This window comes from Serinus canaria, chromosome 9 (assembly GCF_022539315.1).
Source record: "Serinus canaria isolate serCan28SL12 chromosome 9, serCan2020, whole genome shotgun sequence".
NCBI lineage: Eukaryota > Metazoa > Chordata > Aves > Passeriformes > Fringillidae > Serinus > Serinus canaria.
In genome coordinates this window covers 23,381,672-23,405,102 of record NC_066323.1, presented here as the reverse complement: position 1 = coordinate 23,405,102, position 23,431 = coordinate 23,381,672, and the positions used below count along the sequence as shown (strand labels likewise).

General features: G+C 43.7%; 1 protein-coding gene across 1 annotated transcript in view; it reads left to right on the top strand.

Annotated features, from left to right (window-relative positions):
- The window catches only part of LOC103815703 (glypican-5-like), a 362,048-nt gene that overhangs the window by 77,580 nt on the left and 261,037 nt on the right, over window positions 1–23,431 (top strand). Inside the window, exon 3 of the mRNA XM_018913241.3 lies at window positions 6,969–7,663. Coding sequence (XP_018768786.2) covers window positions 6,969–7,663 — 695 coding nt within the window. The remainder of the gene's footprint in view (window positions 1–6,968; window positions 7,664–23,431) is intronic.

Sequence of the window (23,431 nt, the reverse complement as noted above, 5' to 3'; positions counted from 1 at the left end):
CTTTGCTTAACTTTGCCTAATGCTCTCCATCTGAACCCCCCAGCTGCTTACAGAATAAGGATCTCAATAGTTTGTGAAGGTCTTTCAGGAGTGAGGAAAGCAAACGAGCCTGCTCTAAGCATGGCTATCATATGTCAGTCCAGATTTTCTTGGAAAGCTCCTATCTGTGTGTGTTCCTGAGATCACATCTGCTGCCTTCCCAGTAAGAAATCCAGGGCTCATGAGAGGAGGGCAGCCCTGAATGCAGGCTTTGACACCAGCTCTGTGCACTTCACTGAATCCTCTGCTCACATCTTTCCTTGAGCTTGCGTTGCTGTTTGTCTCAGAGCCTGACAAAAATAAACACACCCAGGAAGATTTTTGTGGCAGAAAGAGTGGCAAATAGATCTGTGGCACTTCTGCATCTTGTCTGGAGGATAAGGCTGCAGGGGGAGAGGTGGACACAGACTTGGAGAGCTGTTGCACTTGATTAGACTAAGATAGAGGTGGCAGCAGTTAAAAAACTCAAGCAGCTATTCCTGCTGAAAGGAAGTCATGCAGCTTGGTGAATGTGGTGTTTATGTGACATGAGAAACTTAATATCTACCTGGATTTCCCCAAATAGACCCCCAGGTGGTGGGAAAATAGAGGAGATATTTGGAGAATGCTGGTCCACCAGCACTGAGTAGATTGACACATTCCTGCTGCATTTGTTTCTCCCTGTAGCACTATTCTCGAGCAGAAACACTCCCATCCTTGCAGCATCTTGTGTCGTGCAGTGGATTTAAACCAGGATTAAACCCCACTGAAGAAGTCAGCAGTTTTACAGTGTGAAAGCTGGTGTGAGATACGTCAGGAATTTTTGTGATTCTCATTGCAGGAGGAATTTGAGGTGTAGCTGCTGGCTGAGGAGAAGGGGTGTGTGCTCTGTGTCAGGGTGGGTGTGTTTTCTGTCTTGCTCCAAACCAAGCTGTGCCATGCTCGGGGTGAACAAGCACAAATGCTGTACCTGCAAAGCAGTGTTTGTCCATCTGTGTGGGAATCAAGGGTTTAAACAATCTGAAAGAGTTAAAAAGTTAGCTAGATTGAGTAGGGGGGATAGAAACAATTAAGAGTATAGCAAGAAGACTAGAAATAATAAGGGATAGTTAATTATTAGCAGATAAGGTAGTTAAGGCTAGGGTTATATATCACTTGCCTGTCTTTAGTGTGTTTAAAGAAGCAGGATGGGATGAAGATTTAATTGTGAAAAAGAAGAGGACCGTGGCTGCACCTGGGCCCCAAAACTTGAGCTACTGCCAAAGGGTCCAAAGCCTGCCAGCAAGGCAAAAGTAAAGGGTCACTTTGACCTCAGCAGACCACCTTTCCAGAACCCACTGACCCATTTCTGAACCCACTGACCCATTTCTGAACCCACTGACCCATTTCAGAACTCACTGACCCATTCCAGAACCCACTGACCCATTCCAGAACCCACTGACCCATTTCAGAACTCACTGTCCCATTTCTGAACCCACTGTCCCATTTCTGAACCCACTGTCCCATTCCAGAACTCACTGACCCATTCCAGAACCCACTGACCCATTCCAGAACCCACTGACCCATTTCAGAACTCACTGTCCCATTCCAGAACCCACTGACCCATTCCAGAACCCACTGACCCATTTCAGAACCCACTGACACATTCCAGAACCCACTGACCCATTTCAGAACCCACTGACCCATTTCAGAACCCACTGACCCATTCCAGAACCCACTGACCCATTCCAGAGCTCACTGACCCATTTCAAACTCACCGACCCAATTCAATCTTGCAGGAGACTGCACAGGCATAAAAGGAACTTTGGACTCATTTAAATACATTTTAATACAAAGCAAGGATAGGTGGGGTTAGGTAATGAATATGTATTAGGCATTTTAGGTGATTATATGGGTATGTAAGACTTTTTAGATAAATAGCCAGAGCCTGTGATTTTTTTGCACATGCCTTTGGGAAATTATTCCCCTTGTGCCCAGTGCTGTCCATAAACATACCTCTTTCTGACTTTCACTAGCTGGGGAGTTCTGTTCCACACTTCATGTGTGTGTGTGTGTCCTGGTTCAGAGCAAATTTGGGAGAGAACCCCCAAAGGGCTCCTCTAGAAAAGCAGATTCATTTGACCCCTCCCCCAACCGGTCTGGGGGAAAATACCTCCTTGGAGAAAAGTGGAAAATATTTGTTTATTAAACAATAAAAGCCCTTGCTGCTCCAACAGAGATGACAAACCCACAAAGTCCCCTCCCCGGGTTGCAGCTCAGCTCACTCAGTCTCTCATCAGTCCCTCCGGCGCTGGAACTGCCGCAGGCCAGGCTCAGCCCAGTGGCCGCAGGTGGAGCTGCCGGTGCTCTGCTGGTGTTCAGTCCAGAGCAGGTGTGAACAGGTCCAAAGAAAAGGGAAAAAAGGAAAAAAAACACAGTCCAGGGAACTTGTTTGCCTCAGCTAGCTAAACTAACTAAAACAAAGGAGAGCTCTGTCCTGCTGTCTGATCATCCATGGACAGCACAGTTCAGGAGTGGGAATGTGGAGGAATGAGTGCAGTGTCTGAAAACAAACTGTGCACTGCTTCTCTCCCCCTTCACTCTCTGGAACAAGTCCTTGTGAAAAATGCCAATCACTTGGTTTTAAAATTTTAAAAGTTTAATAGTAATAAAGTGGTTATAAAAATAGTAATAAAATTACAGTAATAATAATTTGGACAATTTGGATCAGGACAATAGAAACAAAGAGTTACAGACAGTCCAGGTACCTTTTCTGGGCAACATAAGCTCAAAAAAGGCCCCACGTTAACAGAGGATTAACCCTTAAAAACAACAGCCTGCTGAATATTCATACACCTCATCCATGGTGCATAAATTCCACTCAAACACAGGATTCTGTCTGGGCAGTGTCAGCTTCTTCCTCTGATCCTGACAACACCCTCAAGGCAGGAAGAAGTTTGTTTCTCCTCATAAGGGGACAATAAATTCTCTTTCTCTGAAAGATTGAGGTGTCCTGTGGCTCCTCTCTCAGTGCGAGTCCTTTCTTTAAAAAAAGTATCCTACATAGCATAGTTTCTATTTTAACATTTTTTTTAACCTAAAACTATATTTAACACCCTACTTAAGAGAATTTACACAGCATAACTTTCTAACACAACACATAGAATATTCATTTTAATATTTGCAAAAAGCCAATCATAAAACACTCATTTTTCACATCCTAAAGGTGCAGAACTTCTTATTCAGCATAAACAGGACAGACAGTTAGGGATAAAGGAATCAGATAGTCAAGCCAGGACAGTGTGTCAGGGTGAGCATAATCCAGTTTGGGTGCATTGAGGGCTGGCAGCAGCTGGGCTTGTCCCCACAGCTCATTCCATGAGCCCAGCAGGACAGATGGGAACTTCCAGAGGTGAGCTGGGTTTGAGCAGCTGTGCTGGAGGGTCCAGGCACACCAGTGTTGGAGTCAAGTGACTTCTGACAAGGCCTGTGCCACAAACCATTGACAAATAGTTGGTGAATTTTTCATGCCTTGGGGGAATACCCTCCATTGATATCTTTTATTGGGTTCAGCATGATTTATGGAAGGCACAGTAAAAGCAAATTTTTCTTTGTCTTGCTCAGCCAGTGGAATAAGAATGTGAAGAAAGAATCTTCCAAACCAATGACAGCTATCTGCCATTCCTGTGGAATCACTGTAGTGTAGGAAGGCCTGGTTGTAAAGCTCCCATTGTTGCCATTACAGCATTTATCTGCCCTAAATCATGTAAAAGTCTCCATTTTCCCGATTTCTTTTTTATTACAAAAACAGGGGTATTCCAGGGGCTGAATGATTTTTCAATTTGTCCTGCTTGCAGTTGTTCTGTGACTAATTCTTGCAGGGCAGTAAGGTGCAAGCATATTTGCATTAATTACATGTATTAATTGTATTACCTCTGAGGAATTAATACCAAACTGAGCCTCTTTTGATTGGAGATCTTGCACAACCTTCCAGCCAAAGATCTGATGAATATCATCCATGAGCACATGCTTTGAACAAAATTCTCCCTGTGGAAGGTGATGCTGCCTTTTATTAAGCAGTCACCAGTGTGGGCGTTCAGAATTCAAAACTAATTGTCATTTCACTTTTCCTGTAGTCCTAAATCAAAAAGGGATTTTTCAGCAGCAGGGGAACAAACCTTGCTCTCCACCTTCCTATTTGCTTTAATACAAATGGAAGACAAAAAACTTCTAAATTTGATATTTTCATCAAATGTTGGATTATTTCAGTTAAGGCTTATTTCTGTTCAGAACTGATATATTTGCAATATATTCCATGCTGCTGGTAGGGTTGTGTTAAAGCCAAAGGCAGTGAAAGATGATCAAATAATTCTCCCAGTGTATCTTTAGGCTTAGAATTCAGCTTTTTGTGAGTTCATAACTGCCTGAAGTTTGCTGTATTTGACAACATAGATGAGAAGCTGGTCTTGCAGATAGTGGTAAACCTTCCTTGGAGTTTAGAAACTTTGTACAAAGTACCACACAAAGGGGACTAAAAAGCAGATCATTAACCACCTCAGCAGCTCCTGCCCTCTACAGCCACAACTCAAGCTGTCCATTGTTGCCACATCATTTGATTGCATGAAGCCCCTTCAACTAATATCTGATTTAAAGGTCTAAGAACAGTAATTTGATTAATGCCTTAAAAATGGAAAAGGACCTGCCTATTTCCTTCTGAAATGTAATTACCCTAAGGCACAGGTCACATTTCGTGTCTGACCAGTGGTTATAGGGAAGCACATGGTGCCTTACAGGGGTTTGCAGCACATCTGTAATCACCAGCAGTATTTTTGTGCCATGTTTTTGGTGTGAGGGCTCTTCTTGCAGGAGGAATGAAGCTGTTTGTTATCACAGTTTTTCCCTTACGCCATGAAAAATAAATGTCATTATTATATATCATGATTTCATGCTTGTCTCAGAATAATGCAGAATTTTATTGAATAGAATGCAGAATTTTCACAGTTAAGAGGTTTGAAAATAAAATACTACATGGTTTCTAGCCTGCAACTTAGTATCCCAGGAATCTCCTGAAATCTCTTTTTTTGGGATGTATGCTGCCAATGGATGTTTTGTTCATATGTTTCACTGGGGCTTTTATTGTCTTGGGAAAATAATGACACTAACACATTGAGAAATGAATTTTATTTAGTTTTCAGGTAAGGAGAGTGATGCCTGCAGTTCTGCCTTTATGGATATGGAAGATAAAGGAAGAGTGTGAGATTGGTGGCATTGTAGACAGCAGCCCCTGCTCCTATAATTTAATTATAAGCTGCATATCTCTAAGGGACCATGCATAGGGAGGAAACTTAAACACCTGTTTGTATGTTTTGTAATATTTCTATTGAGTTTTTAGTATGATAAAAATGGTGTTTTGGTTTCCTTTAGGAATAAACACATAGAGGTGATGTGGCAAACAAAAACTCCTTTTAACAGTGTGCAGTAGCACACATAGGTTGTGTCAAGATTCCTATCCTGGATCCAATTTTCAGAATTGTTGTCAGCTCTGCTTCAGACTGAAACTTGGCTAGATATTTCTCTGCCAAGAATGTACTGTCATCCCTTCAGCTGGAGTGTATCTGCTTTCTTAATTTCTAGGATTTTATAAGCCCTTCCAAACTGTTAGCTGCTGTAATCCCAGTGCGAGTGCTGAAGGGATTTTTTGCAGTGTGTGTGTGCAAAACGCAGCAGTGAGATGTGCTCTCAGTGTAGTTAAAGCACACTCTGTGCTAAAAGGGATTGCAGTGCTTGTCAGAGCAGGAGTCAGCTGCCCAGGGAGCTGTCCCAGGGATGGCACAGTGCAGGCTTTGCTGCAGAACCTTGCCAGGGTGTGCAGGTCTGGAGCTGTGCATTGTGGCTGCTCTTCCTGGGGCTGATCTCTGGGTGATTTGGGGCTGTGCTGCAGAGCAGGGAATCCCACAGCCATGTTGCCATGAATGGAGAGGAGGATTAGACCACAACCCCATTATCTGGCCAGGCCTCAGGAGCTATGGAGTGACAGATCTCCTGCCTTGCCTGGAGCTGCTTGCCACCCAGAGGAGTGCAAGGATGATTTATGTCAGAGGCTTTTTGTTGGAGAGCTTCCAAAGAAAGCAGTGGGAATGGTGTGGATTATTGTCTTCTGTGTCATTAAAAATAATCTGGAAAACTGATCCCTTCCTTGCCCTGTCCATGAATCCCAAACCAGTCAGTGGTTTGGGTGTACAATACGTGCCATGTGCCATTTGAAATGTGTTAACTGTGGAACTCCTTAAATAATATTTTTCCTTAGGCCACTTAGAAATGGTGTAATTAAAGGAGATAATGTTTTCCTGATTTGTTTATTTCACTTAGGTTTTGGGTCATAGTGGACATGATGTCAAGTCTTCCCCAGCCACTGGCTGGTGTCCAGACATGGCCAATGTTAATGGGGAGAGAATTTATTCACACAGCAATATTCTTTTCCTTCATCTTGGAGTTGTACTTTGCAAGAAGTGCCTCTCAGCCACCTAGTCAAGCACTGTGAAACAAAACCTTCAGCTGCTGTGTGTATTCAGTTGCCTCACAGTTGAGCTGAAGGTGCTTTGGAAGTGCACCAAGCCAAAATGCAGTGTGAGTTCTAAAAACCACCTTACACAGCCCTGGACTGTGCTCCAGCCCTAGCCTGGAATCTGTGTGAGTCCTTGGTGGATCAGGGTCTGGCTAGTGAGAACAGACTCATCTTTTTTTTAAGAAAAACAATTGTTTGTTCAGTGTTGCCTTCATTGTGAACAGGCAATACTTGGGGGTCCCTTTAATCACATTACTGCTGAAAGCTGTATTACCTATTATTGCATTGATATTGCAGATTCCATGTAATATTGATGTTCCTGTTCAGGACAGAGTTAGTCCTGTGACTGAGATTTCAGGTGCCTGCCATTAACCTCTAGTTCTTTCTCTCCCCTGCCCCTTTTTAGAGGCCTTTGAGTCTTTGCTTCGTTTTGCTGAGAACCACACAAGTTCCCTGTTTGAGAGAGCTTACAGACCTATGGCTAAAGAAGCAGCAGAGCCCGTTAAGGAGCTTTTTACAGACATCTCTCTCTACATTCTGGGCGCAGAGACCACCGTGGAAAGTGCAGTTCTGCGGTTCTTTGACAGCCTCTTTCCTCTGGTGTACAGCCGGCTCATAAACCCAGGGATTACAGATCTGTCAGAGGACTACACGGAGTGTCTGCGGCTTACAAGGCAAGACATCAATCCTTTTGGACACTATTCTAAAAACATGGTTACAGAGCTGTCCAAATCTCTTTGGGCCAGCAGGATGCTGAGCCGGGCCCTGAGCCTGGGCATCGAGGTGATCAACAGCACGGAGCACGCGGCTCTGAGCAAGGAGTGCAGCAGGGCGCTGGTGAGGATGCAGTACTGCCCGCACTGCCAGGGGCTGACCCTCATCAGGCCCTGCGTGGGATACTGCCTCAATGTCATGAGGGGCTGCCTGGCCAGCGTGGCAGAGCTGGATGCTCCGTGGAGGGAGTTCATCTCCACGCTGGAATACCTGACTAATGAAATGGCAGCCTCGCAGGAGCTGGAAAGGGCCCTGGCGGGGATCTGGAGCTCCATCAACGAGGCCATCCTGCACGCACAGCTCAATGGACCGCAGCTCTCCGCCACGGTAAGTGCTCCCTCCTTACCTGCTACTCCCACTTTCCAGTTTCCTCCTTCTGGATAAACATTTAAACAAGTTGGTGTTGTCCTTGCAGCAGTTTTTAGTCTTTAACTAGATCCGTGTCTAATAATCCGTGCAGATTTTACAGAGAGTCATGGTGGGGTTCAGTAGAGTCTGCTTTGAAATGAAAGGGTTGGGGGGATTTGTTTCTGTAGAAGGAACCTGGTAAGGCAGAGAGCTCTGCCTTTGCTGCAGAGTTTTCTAAACAAAAATTGATACTGGATATCAATCAGGTGTTATCCCAGCAGTAATTGTAGCATGTGAGGACATCCCACAGGATTTGGTATAAGGATCTAGAAAAGTCACCTCTTAAATAAAGGCAAAAGAATTGGCTTTCACAATTTTACAGTCCCTTTACTTTTCTATTGACTGAGACATCAGGAAGGCAGTACAGGTCTGTTATAAGTTCACCTGTCATACAGAAGTTGGGAAAAGAGCGTGAAAAACTTCAGACTTATTTGGCAGCATGTACATAAGTAAAGGATGAAAATGCACTTGAATTGGAAACAGCTTTGTGAGTGGTGTAGATTAAGGGGAAAGAACTAGGGTGGTAGAACTGTCACATAAATAATAGCAGCATATGACTGGCAGGTGTTCTCTCAAGGTGTTGGAGATAAGATGGAAATTACTGAAATGGCTGAGGATGCAGCTATGTCTGTATGAAGTTAACACAGCTGTCAGTGGTAAAAAATGTAGCAGTGTGGCCTTAAGTAGGGTATAACAACTAATCTAAAAAATGCAGGTAGAACTGCCTGCCTTTAAAATAAAGGAATTCTTAGAGCAGAGATGGAAATGCTCAAATTTAAATATATAATTCTGTGTAGAACTTTGGTCACCACATCGTGTAAGAGAAGGTAGTCTAGAGATTCCACAGAAAGAAGCTGTGGTAGAGTCTATTCTAAACAAAGGAAGGTTTTTTTATAGGAGAAGAATGATTCTATGTGATTTTGGAAGGTTGCAAACCTTGTGGAAGGTTTGCAACCTTCCGAAATCTTTAATATTGCAGCTCCCTTCACTGTAGAACACCTGACAGAGCCATACCTAGAGTCAGTATAATACATAAATTAAAATAAAACCTCAACCACTTGTTGTATTCTGACAGAATTTCACTTGGTATTTTAGTTAAAACTCAGTTCATATTGCCTCACTTTTCCTTTCCTTTTCATGCATGGCAAACTTGCTAGTTTACCTGACATTCAGAGATGAACATGGGAAACCTTTATGAAATTTTTCCAGGTTCCTGAGTAGGATAGCGGGCACTGGAGCTGCAGGTGCTGCAGATCTGCATCGTGCCGAAGTCTGGTGGTGTCACAATGTTCCCCATGGAGGAGTGTTAAACTTAGAGCATGTGTACAATGTTCCTGCCTCTGCCCCTGTTTTCACTCAGAAATTGTTTTTAAATGAGTCTAAAAGGGAACCAGAAATCAAAGTACATTATTACTATAAATATATTGCTGTATGTGACTATAGATGGATACCTCTAAAATCACTGTAGAGCTTCATTGCTGATTTCAGGGACAGAATGCTAAAACAGAATTCTGCATTGCCTTTATCAGCCTCATAGTTAGCATGCTCTTGCTTAGCTTACTGGGGGTAAAATTCATGATCCAGGTGAACAGTGGATAATCATGGATGAATTCAATGAGTGTATTGCTTTTAGGTGATTTGGAAGTACAGTTCTCTCCAAAGTGTCTCTCAGGCTTCAGACTCTCTTTAAAGATTATTCAAATAATTTTATTTGGGACCTTCTTAGTTCCCTAGCAATACCTTTAAACATTTGCCTTCTTCCTTTTGGAATAAGTTCAGAAAATGCTTTTGTGTCTGAAATTCCATTAATTCTTTTTTCCCTGAAGTTATCTTTGCTTTCTGTCACTGGCAGTCTCCATGGGCAGAAGAAGGTGCTGTTGTGTGTTCTAGGGGCTGCTCAGTAGGATGGCAAAGGATGTTTGAAAATAAAAGCTGTGCCTCAGTGTGTGTTACCCTCAATCCTTTCAGTTGCCTGCAGAGTAAGATGATATTTAGAAGACAGAGCATGTTTCACTGTTTGAACAAGCATTCATCTGATACTGGTTTGAAATTTTCCTGATACGTTACAGAGGATAACCATTATTTAGAAAATTGAGCCTAATTAAGCTTTATTTTCTCCTCTGAAGGAGCGGAAAGGAGTTCAGTGCTCAGGTTCAGCATTTCCTGCTGGAGATGGCTTCTGGGAATCCAGGCTGTGATTCTCAATTACACTGGGGCCATTTGATTTGTACCCAGTGTTTTACTGTTGGGTTTACTTACAGGATTCTTTGTTTTCCCCAGAAAAGTTACATTCTCTTTTCCTTTCCTGAGCATTTGGGGACCTTTTATTGTTTGTGCACTTTACTCCCCAGCTTCTGCAAAAGTGGAAATGTTCAGCTTAGGTAGCTTCCATTACAAATGCAGTAATTGGTTTCATTTGATTATAATGGAAAACTCATCCAGGAAAGCAGAGCACTCCTAGTAATCTTCATTTATCCCGAGGCAGCCTTAATTAATGTGCCTGCCCTTTTAGGAAACGTTTTGCATTTTTAATAGACAATATGGCTAAAAATTAGGGGTCTTTTTTTCCTCTTGTTGCCTGCCTGGATGATAATGAATAATGGAAAGTTAGATTATGTTTTCTTTAAAATGGGGAAGGGCTGAAATAAACCAATAAAGCACTTAGGATATTTTGCTCAAATGAGGTGCAGTCAATTGATATTAAATCTAAAACTAAAAATCCTATTTGTATGAGGCAAGCATAACTTCAGGAGAGTGGCCTCTGCTGATCTTGTCCATTACAGCCAAGAGAATTGCCTGATTTGCTGGGATAGCAAGTGTGAGAGGTCACCTTTAAGATATTGGTAATCTCTCCTCAGATTCCTGGGGATGTGCCATGCCATTTGTTCAATGATGCTGGCTTGCATCCAGCTTACTTAGCCTAATGCAGGCCAGCCCGGGTCTGCAGCACCAGCAATCATCATCATTGCTTTCATCTGCTCAATCTAATTGTCCTTCCTCCTGCTAGGAGCCCTGGCTGCCTCCTGGTGCCAGCTACACACACCAACTTGCCTTACCCTTCCTTAGCATCTTCCTCTTGGTCTATTTCTTTTTCTGCCTCTGTGTTTTAAAGCTGCTCTCCTTTTTCATGTGCTCAGTTTCTGCATTGCTGTACGAGCTCTGTACTTACACATCATTCCTGATGTTCATTTTATTTTTTGTTCAGAGTGAAGTAAACTGCTCTCGACTGAAATACAGAGAGGAGCAGGAGGAGAGGCAGTTCTGGAGTGCACGTGGTGCAGGTGTATCAGCAGGTGGGGTGACACACCCTGCCCACACTCCTGGAGCCACATCCCACTGAGGTGTTCCCTGGCTCCTGCAGGGCCAGCAGGGACCTGCAGTCCTACTCCAGCTGGAGTGTCTGGGGTGGAAACAGAGTGAGCATTTCTGTAGGATCAGAAATGGCTGCAATCTGACCAGTCCCCCCAGCTCCAGGTGTGAGTGCTTCACTTTGGGCCTCCAGTGGGGCTTGGCCATCCTGTCCCCACAGTGGCACTACTGCTTCTGCCAGCCATCCCCCAACATCTGTGGGATGGCTTACTGCTGGACCAGTGGGCACTCAGGAGTTGCTGCCCTGCCAGGCACAGATTTCCTTCCCTTTTCCCCTTTCCCTTTTCCCCTTTCCCCTTTCCTTTTCCCCTTTCCTTTTCCCCTTTCCTTTTCCCCTTTCCTTTTCCCCTTTCCTTTTCCCCTTTCCTTTTCCCCTTTCCTTTTCCCCTTTCCTTTTCCCCTTTCCTTTTCCCCTTTCCTTTTCCCCTTTCCCCTTCCTTTTCCCTTTTCCCTTTTCCTTTCCCATTTCCTTTCCTTCAGATTTCCTTTGCCAGTTCATGGCTCCAGAGGTTCCCCCATCCTGTCTCTGGATCAGAATCCCTTTGCCCGTGGTGGGAATGCAAAGGGATGTGGGAAGGCCTATCTGGTACTTCTCTGTGCTCTTACTGCAAGGAGTTCATAAGCATAAAGTATTGCTAATGGTCTAATGGCTGAGAAATCATTAAATGAGGAGAATGTAAAAAGCCACAGACCTGCTGTTTTTAGGATGGATGACTGTTAGGCAAGAGCAAAGTCCAGCATATTGTGTTTTGTGATTTTAGGAGTAATAAAAGCAAAAGCTAATAAAAGGCTTGATAGGGATTATAAAACCAAGATATGATCAGAGATTAAGCACTAGGAGAAAGCAGAAAGATGTGCCTCAAGGCAGGTAATTTCGTGGGGACAAGCTCAGCAATTAATGTGATAACAGTGATATAAAAAAGTGATAGAAGAATGAACTTTGGGAAGAGGAGCAGATAGAGGCAGGAAAAATACAGAAAGGGATGTTTAAGATGCAAGATGCATGGAATTGCAGGAGTGTCAGGGAGCACAGAAATAGTGATTGTGATCAAAATTGGATCAAAATCAATGACAGCCTTTCTATGGCATCAAGGAGAAAGATGGAAAATATTGAGAAAAGATCCACTAAATACCATTTGTATTTGAAAGGGTCTGGTTTCAGGTTGTAATGAAAGAGACTCTCTGATGCCTATTTTTGGCAGATCTTTTGAGTGTTGATTCTTAAAAGTTCATGTGGCTGAGAAGAAATGCAAGAAAGGCATGAGAAGGTGAAAGCTTCTAGCAAGGTCTGTTGTCCTTGCTGGCAGAGAAAATCCAGATGAAGGAGCTGGGCTTTCCATGCCTGTCCAGCCACTTCTGCTGTGGTCCTTTGCAGCTGGGGTGTCTCTGGGACCTGGGGGGAAAATTACACAGAATTAACAGCAAATCAGAGCTTAGGGGAGTGAAAAAAAAAAGAAAAAGGCCAAACAGAAAATACATGTAGATAGATGGTTGTTCTTGGTGGCTGGTTGATCAGTCTGCTCCCATCAGTGGGTTTAAATGTTGCATTTAACCAGAAGAGATGATCCCTGCTGAGAAGCAGCACATGGGACCTTTGCACTGAGCAAGCAAACTCTCTAGATTCCTTCTAGATTCAATTCAAGGACAGAAGGGGCATCTGCCAGTGGAAAAACAGACTTGGGGTATCCTGGTGTGCCTGTGTTACTGCAGTGGCCAGGGCTTACAGGGGAGGGGCCTTTGGGGAAAACAAATACACAATCTTACTGTAAATTTTCTGGTAAAAATTCAGCAGTGTCTGGAAGGCTTACAGAAAATAACTCAGGTGTCTTAAATTATGAGGAATGCAGAATAAAAAATAAAAGACCCAAGGTCTGTTAAATGGTCACCTTAAGGGAAAGAAAAGCTTAGAGGAAAGAGTGCCAAATTTGCAGCAGTGGGAGGCTGATGCACAGTAACCTTACAAATTTGAAAAGGAAGTGGCAGCTATGAACAAAATAACTTTGTGCTGAGTGAGTTCACAGCAACAAAGAGTTTCTGCCAGCCAGTAATGAACTCCTTGATTAATGACATTGAATGGTATCATAAAACACTCCTGGAGACTTTGGAGAACACTCAGGGCTGAACTCAGGTGCTTCCTTCCTGCAAGTTTTCCAATTCAAATGATCAACACCAGCTGTCAATAAGTATAAAAACTGTACTTAGCAGAGGTTAAAGCAGTATATTCAATTCCTTGTGGTTAGATTTCAGAAAACAACCATAAAAAAGGACAGGGAAAGTTATTTTAAATGGCATTTTGCTTTTTCTAAGCACTTAGCAGGAAACCTCCTCTGAAAACAGAAACTGGAGGAGCCCTCAGCTGTGATGAGGTTTCTGTTAAAGATCTCCAAGCAGCCCTGTCTGATTTAGCAGCACTTCTTGCAGTCCTTTCATAGTTGGTTCTCATGGACCCAGGTTATGTGAATTTACATCAGGTTCAAATCCTTTGTGAATCCAGGGCAGGAGGAGACCTTGTAAAAACCAGGGGAACTGCCCTGAGGGCACACCTTGCAATGACCTTTTTCTGTGGGAAAGGGAAGAGGATGGCTTTCACCGTGCTGTAAACATGCAAAAATAAACCTGCATTAAATTTTTGGTTTATTTCTCTTGGGCTTTATACTCATTAAGATACTGCTCTCATGTTATGGTCAGTCATGGGTGAATTTTTAAAAAGCAGCAGTGGAGCTATATCTCTGGAATCAACTGAATTTCATGGAGTGTAAGCATCTAATTCTTGCAGTCAGCTTTGTAAGTCTTGCCACGTGCAATTTGCCTGATTTAAAAGCATTTTGACACTTGAGTACTGTAGAAGTATTTCTGGAAATAATAATCTAAATTGTTTAATGCATTTGCCTTATTTCCATCTGTTACAGAAGTCCTCAGCAGAATTAGAGCTCATGTAGCCTTGAACAGCTCCCTGGGGGGATACAAGGAGCTTTCTGGCCCCTCTTGGGTAATGACAGTTCTCTTCCATGCAGGTGTTTGATGCCACAGAGTAGCCTGATTTCCTGGTGGTAAGGATCCTCTCCTCTGTAGCAATGGAGCTGCTTGAAATTAAGTATTTCTGTCAAAATGGAGTAGGTTAAATTGAAACACATATTTCCAAAAGTCAGTTTTCAAGTGGAGCAGGAATAAAGAAACCCCACGTAATTACAATTGTGTTAGTTCTGAGAATATTTGCTGGGTGTTATCCAGCTGTCATATTGTTGGACTAAACATGTGGCTGAGAATTGGGTTTGACATAAATTGTGCAGCCTTCAGTTGCTTGTGCAGGAGTGATGGTGCATTTGCAGGGATGTGTCTGTCCCTTCACAGCTGTCTGTCCCCAGGCCCAGCTTTCCTCCCAACTGGCTGCTGACTTGCTGATAGTCCTTAACCACACTATTAATGTCTCATTAGGCTGTGCTAAGATAAAAAGCTCTTTTCTGCCTACTGAAGCAGTACTCAAGTTCTGCTTTTCATTCCCTAAATCTTGGATTTTGTGTAAGTATGTAACCTAAAAGGCTTATGTTAAACAGTGATATCAGTGGAATTGATGGATGTAGCTTTTTAGGTCTGGGACCAGCTTTATCTGTGGTTCATCATTTGTGGTTAAGGTTTTGGGACTGTTTGTGTTTTTGTGGCTATTTTTCCTGTTCACAATCAAGGTACACTTGTTTGACACTTGTGCCAAAGTGTTTGTTGCAAATGTGTCAGGTATTTGTGTGTGTTTGTGGGGTCCCAGCAGTGCTGTTAGGTGGGTGTTTTCTGGAGATGTGCATCATGCTGCTTCAAAGCAGATGTAATTGTGCATAATTTGGGTGTCTCTTCTCCAGTGCATGTGCTAATGAATGCTGTAGGGCCAGATGTAGAGAGAAAGGACAGCAGGTTAATGATAACTAGAAAGAAATAGTACACGGCTTTCAGAGCAAGAGGCCTAAACAGTGCTGTAAAAAATAAATTTAAAAAAAATCACTTTGTATTAAAGGTAATACCTGTATTTAAGTAAAATAATTCAGCGGTGGTAAATCCCTGAATTTACATTTTATTACTTCATTGTTAGTTCTTTAGTAACAAATTAGTAATTACTTCTGTAGGCTTAAAAACAATGATACCTCATTGGTGCTACATCTAAATACATCCCTAAAAGTGCATGGCTGAAGGAGCAATGTCCCTGAGCATTGCAGGGCTGCCCAGGCTGTCCCTCTGGGATGCTCAGTGCTGTCAAGACCAGCACAAGCACCCACAAGCACTTGTGCACACCCTGACACTCACAGCCCCAGCTTTTCTTCACTCCTTCAAAGCTGTGTCCTTTTTACTGTGGGTGATCAGCTCAGCTCTTAAAGTGCAGCAGCAATTTTTATTTATTAAGAATGAGCTCATGAGTTCTGCTGTGGACTTGAGTTCAGTTTATCTCAGGGCTGTTTGCATGACATGGCCACTTTTCCTCAAAGCAGCTGCTTTGCTTCGCTTTGCTTTACAAACCCAGGCTCTGGACTTTCTCAGCACCACCATATGGTTCCTAGAGAATTACATCCTGGGAACTCTAGCAGCAAGTATAATTAAAAATAAACCCCAGAGTCATCAGCTGTTTGAAACATGGTGAGAATGGTGCTCGTTTTCCCCCAAAGCTGAGAATGCTCAAAGATGCCTCCATGGAAATGTGTGTGTCCTGTTTGACTTCAGCTTGCAAAAGGGGAGGATGTGCCCAGGGCAGGAGATGAGCTCCAGAACACGAGGCCTGTCAGAGCCATAATCATAAAGCTGCCAGGAGAGCAGAGCTGTAATTTCGCAGAGCCAGGGCTGTCACTGAGCACTCTCTATCTTGCCTGCAATGAGAGTCTGGTGTCAGCACTTCAGCATTATTAGAGCTGAAAGATGAAGGATGTAAATATGGTAAGAGTCCAGGATTCTGCCTGAAGAACAGCACTGAGCAAGGCAATCAATGGGTGGGATAATATTTATGGAAATGATGATACTCAGGATGACAGATGATGTGCTTAGTGTTTCAACGAGAGTTGTGTACACTTTATTCATTGTTTCTACTTCTTTCTTTTTTATTCTATGCACTTACTGTGAGCCTCCCCAGATTATGGAAGTCATCCGCTGAAATTGAGTGGTATTTTCGATCATGAAATCAATTTAAGCTACAAAAGAGGAATTAGATGTGCAGGTTCTTTTACGAACCTGACTTTCTGTATTGTGGTTTGTTAAATATGATGGATTTTGTAGCTGCCTTGCTTTAGAATTTTGGCACTTCTGTTTGTTGTGGGTAATTTTTGGTCTTATAAATTAACAAGGCATGGAACAATGAAGTTGGAGTGTTGCTGGGTTGGGGTCCAGTCCCTGATAAAAAATGCAGCTCGAGCATATTGGCAGCGAGGCTGCTTGTTATTCATTGTGAGGCGTCTGGCTATGGGAGTGTTAGATGTTTGACAGCATTGAATGGATTCCAGTCAGCCATACAAACTACCTCCACTGGAGTGGAAAGGACCATAAAATTGTTTTAGCAACAGCTAATTCTCCTGAGTCTTTTAAGGCTTTTTTTTTCCCTTATTTTTTCTTTAACCATTTGGTTCCCAGCAGAGGATTTGCCAAGTCTAACAATAAATTTTCCCAGATAAATTTCATTTTTAAGAGAGTTGAGAAAGCTTTTCATTGATTTTGCATTTAGCATAGTTTAGATTTTGGGGGAAAAATGACCAAAAACCCCAAACAAACACCAGCCATCTAAATTGTACCTTGAACAGTGTTGCATTTGTTGAATATAAAAACTGAACTATAAAGTAACTTTTAATACTGTATTTTCTATCAATAACTCTGTTTTTATCAACGAGGCATTTGGGGGCTAATCTGTTAACTTGTAGGTCTTCATTTCATTCCCTGCTCACCTTTTAGGGGCTGCAGTGCCAAACAATCTTAGTGCTGCAGGTTCTTTTACAAACAGCTTTGGGCTTTTTCTGGTCAATCTCCAGCTGAAATTGTGTGATAATTCTTCTGTCTTTACTTTGAATTCCTTTCTTTTTTTTTTTTTTTCTTTTTTTTTTTCTTCTAAGTAGGTTTTGGTGCAGCCTTAGAAAGGCCACATCTCTCTCTAAGCTTCAAGTTTTTAAAAGAAAATGCAGGTGTTCTCTAAATGCAGGTCCAAGAAGTCCAGTAACTACCATTTATAGTTCCATTTTCCCTTACATAAACTGTGCCCACTCCTCTGGTTTATGTAGACATGGCTGGACTGGAGAAAAATTCAGTGGAAGTTTTGTTTAGATGGACTAGAAGACTGAAAAATAAGTGGAGCTGTGGACATTAGTGTGTGAAAGAACATAGGGAAGTGTTCTTACTTGTCAATATTTGATATTCCCAGTGTGCCAGAGCTCAGTCAGGAGCTGGAGCCGTGTCTGCAGCCATGGGGACAGCACCTCTGGGCTGGACCAAGGCAAGGAGGAGAATGAGGAGGTCCTCAGCTGTCACAGCTTCCCTGAAGCACCTACAGGAACCTGGGGATAATGTTCAGTTTTTCCATTTGTTTTAAGTTGAAGGCTTCAGCCTGCTGACAGTAGATGGGCCATGAGATTGCAGTGAAAATCCAGTGGGCTCTGTTGTCACCTTCTGCCTCTTGTGAAGACCTCTGTCTTGTACACTGGGAAAAATGGCATTTTTCATCCAGCTGAATGCAAGCTTTCCTTTTCCTCTCCTGTTTTCCAGTAAATCATTCAGTTAGGTTAACATTAATTGGAAAAATTGAGGAAAAATCACCATTACCAGCATTTGGTGTTACTGGAGAAAAGCTGTAATGCTCCCTAGCTGTGCTGGGGAGGCACTGCCAGCAGCATCAGCACAGGGGGCTGAAAAAATCAGGTTGGGAATGAACCTGGGGCTGGAATGGTCAGGTTGGGAATGAACCTGGGGCTGGAATGGTCAGGTTGGGACTGAACCTGGGGCTGAAATGGTCAGGTTGTGACTGAACCTGGGGCTGAACTGGTCAGGTTGGGAATGAATCTGGGGCTGAAAAGGTCAGGTTGTGACTGAACCTGGAGCACAGCTTGGAAACAGGAGCCTGGCTGGTGGCTCATGGGGTGTGTGCCCTTCTGTGCCAGATGAGCTGAAAGGCCCTGGTGATTTTATTGTGCTTCTCTAGGCTTTTATTAATTGTAGTGAAGCTTGTTTTTTATTCTTTTAGTCCATCCATAGAAAACGTTCCCTGAGTTTTCCTCCAGTCCACCCATGTCTTCATAAACCAGAGAAGTGGACACACTTTATACAAGAGAAAATGGAACTATAAATGGTAATTACTGCACTTCTTGTACCTGCATTTAGAGAAGACCTGCATTTTCTTTTAAAAACTGGAAGCCTAGAGAGAGATGTGGCCTTCCTAAGGCTGCACAAATGCTTTCTGCAGCAGATGGATGTTCTCTGCAGCCACTGGGCCAAGGGGAGCAAGTGACCAGCTCAACATTTGCCATTTACATAGAAAGATAGGCACAGTTTGTTGTCTGTGACATCAAGCACGTGTGGGCTTCTGTGTCACTAACTGGAGATAGTATAAAATACCTGATTTTTCAGGTCAGGACAGAGCCTGAACATTCTGACAGCTGTGTTACACCTGAGTTACTGGCAGTCACTGACACAATTCCAAAGCTGATGTTTTACAATGCTGAGAGCCTCTGTTTCCTTACCTGAAGTGTATATTGGTGCCTCTAATCTCTTTTTCTGTGCAAACCTGCCCTGCTCTATCCCCTGTAGTTGTTTTCTGGGAGATCAAACAGTTTTAATCCTCTCTAATGAAATGGTGTTGCTTTTATTACAGACCCATAGCTCATGAGATTGTGAGCCATGGCAGCACGTGACTCATTTTCCCAGAGCTGGACCTCGCTGTTGCAGAGCTCCCCAGAAGGCATTTACTGCTGGAAGTATTAATAAGGAATGGAGGATAGGGGAAAGAGAAAAAAGAAAATAGAGTCACTTCTAGACTGTTTCAAGCATTCAGGTCTGTGCTCTGGAGCTGGGCTGGATCAGGAGTGCAGGTTGCAAGGTGAGCACAGAGCCCTGGTGTGCTGGACTGGCAGGAGCAGCAGGAAATTGGATGTACAGGAGGAGGATTGAGGGGCAGGTGGAAGAGGAGATTGGGGCATTTCTGCCCATCACTGTGCCCTTACAGAGGGATCCTTGTTTGCTCCCATGGGATCACAGTGGGAGTACTCAGAGATATGCACAAATATATAAATTTATTTATTTATTTTATATATATGTATTTTGTTTGAAAGGTCTGTTGGCTTGTTTTAGGGAGATGTCCATGCTTTGTCCCCTGTTTTCTTTCTTTGTCCATACTTTCTGTTAAAAACTTCACTTAGTGAGACAGTTGGTTTTGACTCCCTGCTGTACTTGGTGTATGGAGTTAACCCTTGGTTCTCATTCCTCATCTGCTCTCTGCATTGTAATTACATTATTTCCCCTCATTTTTTCCAATGAGTGAGTGTGACACAGATGAGAATTTGGGGAGAAAGAGCTCAGACTCGAGGAACACATCTTTTAGGGAATAGAAGTTAAACAAGGCAAATTCTCAGGAATTGTACATCATACCTTTATTTGTGACTTGAATTTGTCATTTGTGTTTCTGAACTGCTGGACACTGGCAGGAGGGAAGAGAGGCACGTACAAAGAACTGAAACAGTGATTTGAGGTAACAGAGAAAAATTACACTGTTCATTGTTAGAATGAGACAGGCAGTGGTTTCGAGAGAATCTTGTTTGTGTGGAAAGGAAAAAGGGCTAGCCCAGGAGGAAGAGATGGAGACAAAGCAGTGGGAAAGGAATGTAAGAAATTGAGACAAAAGACATGGAAAAGAGCTAGAAGAAAAATTATGGACACCCCCACACCCCCAGTATTAGAAGAGTCTGGAATGCTGAGGACCTAACAACATCAATATTGTCTGGCTTGCCCTTAGACTGTCCTGCCTGGCTAATCCAGCATTTCAAGCTGGTTTTAGCCATATTTTGCCTGTGCTGGAGGAGGCTTGGCTGGACTAACTTGTGTGTGAGCTCTGCAGAGCACTCAGCCTGACCTCAGGTGTGTGCTTCCCTGCTGCTGATACCTGGGGAGGGACAGGAGTGTGTGAGTGACACACACCCCCTTTCACACCCACACAGCAGCACTTCTTCAGGACTCTTGTTCACTTTCTCTTGCTCCTCTCCCTTTAATTGGTTCTGTGGGTTTTACCAAAAAAGGCACTTTTGGTTTTGTTGGGTTTTTTGTGAGGTATGTGATGCATTACTCTGCAAGCTTTAACCATTAGGTATATATAATCTGTACTTCTCCTTGTCTGAGCTTGTCCAGGATTTACCCTCAGCTGTGGGGCTTCATCTCTGATGGAATGATGAATTCAGCTTCTTGCAGGATTTGAGCTGCTTCCTTGGTAGACTCTGAATTTTGATATGAGCTTAATTCTTCATGATGATTAGCTGAAGGGACATTTATCATGATCTGACAGTAAAAAAGAATGGCTTGTTCATTATATTTAACTATGAAAATGTGTAATCAGTCCATGGTTCTGTTTTGAGACTACATGTAGTGACCCAGGATTTCCATTTCATAAGACATGATACACTTAAAAGGTCTTTTCATGTTCCTCCCCAGTGCATGTGAACCCAGGAAAATGTTTCATCATTTCTTTGCAGTATTCTGTAGTATAAATGCCATTTTTTTAACATCAGATTCCAGAGAAGTTGTCTTTATCCCATCATTGCTTTGTGCACTAATGGGTGAGTGAGACTTAAAAAATTATCTTATCATGGCAAGTGGTTTCAGTTTTCCTTGTGCACATTGTCTGTGTGTAAAATGCTTTGTGAAAGGTTGGGGACAGAACAAGAAAATCTGAGCTTCACTGGTTTGCTGCCAAAGACTTCATCATGACCACTTTTGCTTTGGAGCATCTAAATTTTCTTGAGCCAAGCCATAAATTCTTTTCCCTTTTTGCTCTATTATTTTTCACACATTTCTTAAATTTTTGAGGAGAATTCCTCCAAGGAAGTGCACTCACTCAAACAGCAGAAGGGAAACAAAGATTTTAGCATCTGCTTGGATTTCATAGCCTTCAAAGCTGTGTGGCCTTGCAGGGTTTGTGGGACTGAGCTCAGTCCTGTTCTGTTCCCCACCTGAGCCCCTTCAGCCATTGCTGCCACCTGGGGAAGGTGTTGCAGAAATGAATTTCCCACAAAGTTCCTCAACCCAAACTATCTCTTGCTTTGGCTTTGGAAGCTGATTATCTTTGGGTATAAAAGTTTAGGGTTATTTTAGGGTCATTTCTCACCAACACGTTGGTCATGATTAGGAAAATAATCTCTTTTGAGTGATTTTAGTGATTTTGTTCAAGTGTTTGTTCTGAAGTCTTTTTCCAAGTACTCCCTTGTTTCCCTTTCTCTTTCATCTTAGAGGTTTAGATTTTTAAAATATACAGAGAAAAATTAGGTACTGAAAGCATAAATGATCCAATGCTGTGTTATTTGGTTTTGGCATTATTTAATTTACTTTTTTATCTGCATCCTGTCTGTTCTTTCACTGATTGCATGGGAGAGCCCCACTTCCAGTTATCCATGTGCTGCTTTGCTTGTCCCTTGCAGAGTTAGGGACTAATAAACTGAGCCTACTTCACAGAGCTGCCTTTGCAGCAGAAACTGTCTTCAGCATATATGGCAATCAGGCCACTGTACTTGAGGTTAACCCCCAGCCCTCTCTGAGCTCAATCCTGAAAAATAAACAAAAATCTGGGAAAAGAGGTTTACTTGGCAGAAGGGTTGAGCCAACATTATGGATATAAAAACACAGTTCTGCAAGAAGCTGAGCAGCCTGGCCCCTGTCCCATAAAGCACTTAAGGCCAGGCTTCGTTTGCAAGGGAGCAGGAGGTGCAGTGGCAGCTGGAACTGCTGAACTGCCAGTCCCTGACCCTGCATCTGCAGCAGCCCTGGGGTTCCCTGCTCAGCTCTGCCCCTGCCAGGGCTGCTCCTCCATGCCCAGCTGGGATGGCAGCTCCAGGTGGGATGGCAGCTCCAGGTGGTATGGCAGTTCCAGGTGGGATGGTATCTCCCAGGTGGGATGGCAGCTCCAGGTGGGATGGCAGCTCCAGGTGGTATGGCAGTTCCAGGTGGGATGGTATCTCCCAGGTGGGATGGCAGCTGCAGGTGGGATGGCAGTTCCAGGTGGGATGGCAGTTCCAGGTGGGATGGTATCTCCCAGGTGGGATATCAGCTGCAGGTGGGATGGCAGCTCCAGGTGGGATGGCAGCTCCAGGTGGGATGGTATCTCCCAGGTGGGATATCAGCTGCAGGTGGGATATCAGCTCCAGGTGGGATGGCAGCTCCAGGTGAGACGGCAGCACTAGCTGGGATAGGTGAGATGGCATCTCCAAGGGAGAGTGCCAGTTCCAGGTGGGATGGCAGCTGCAGGCAGGATATCAGCTCCCAGGTGGGATATCAGCTGCAGGTGGGATGGCAGCTCCCAGGTGAGATAGGTGGGATGGCAGCTCCCAGGTGGGATGGTAGCTCCAGGTGCCAGCACTGGGCTTCCTGGGAATGGGCTCCTGGGCAGGTGTCAGGAGGTGCTGCCAGAGCCTGGTGCTTGCATGGGCTGGGCAGAGCTGCAGAGCTCCCTGATCTCCCTTGGGGGAGAGGAGGGAAGAGGGGTGGAAATGCTCCCTTACACCTGAGAAGAAGCTCCCAGCACACAGTGAGTCCCTGTGAGAGCTGTGTGCCCAGGCTGTCCCTGTGAGGGCTGTGTGCCCAGGCTGTCCCTGTGAGAGCTGTGTGCCCAGGCTGTCCCTGTGTGCCCAGGCAGTCCCTGTGTGCCCAGGCTGTCCCTGTGTGCCCAGGCTGTGCCCCTTTCCTGAGGCAGGCTGCTGCTTGCAGCCCTGTGCACAGGAGCTGGGCTGCCCAGGAGGAGCAGGCATGGAATGAAAGGGGCTCCCCTGCAAGGGGAAGGGCACAAGCCCAGGGCTGCTCTGTCACTCAGCTGTCAGCCATCGTGGCATTTTCATGATGAATTAGCCTCTGCAGATGCTTTGTGGCTTGGCTAACAAAGAAATTTTTCTTCTTTACCAGATTCCCCAGTGCTATTCCTACAGTAGATGATTTTACCAAGATGGTTTTTTTATACTTTGGAAATGCAATACACAGCATTGAATGGAAAGAAAAACCATAAGCAGTTACAATTTTATCATGTGCTTTTTCTTTGGTTTAAGAATTGTTAAAGCTGCATTCCTGGTACATCCCCAGTGTCTGCTTAATAAGGTTTTCTAATTTTATACGCTGGTTTTG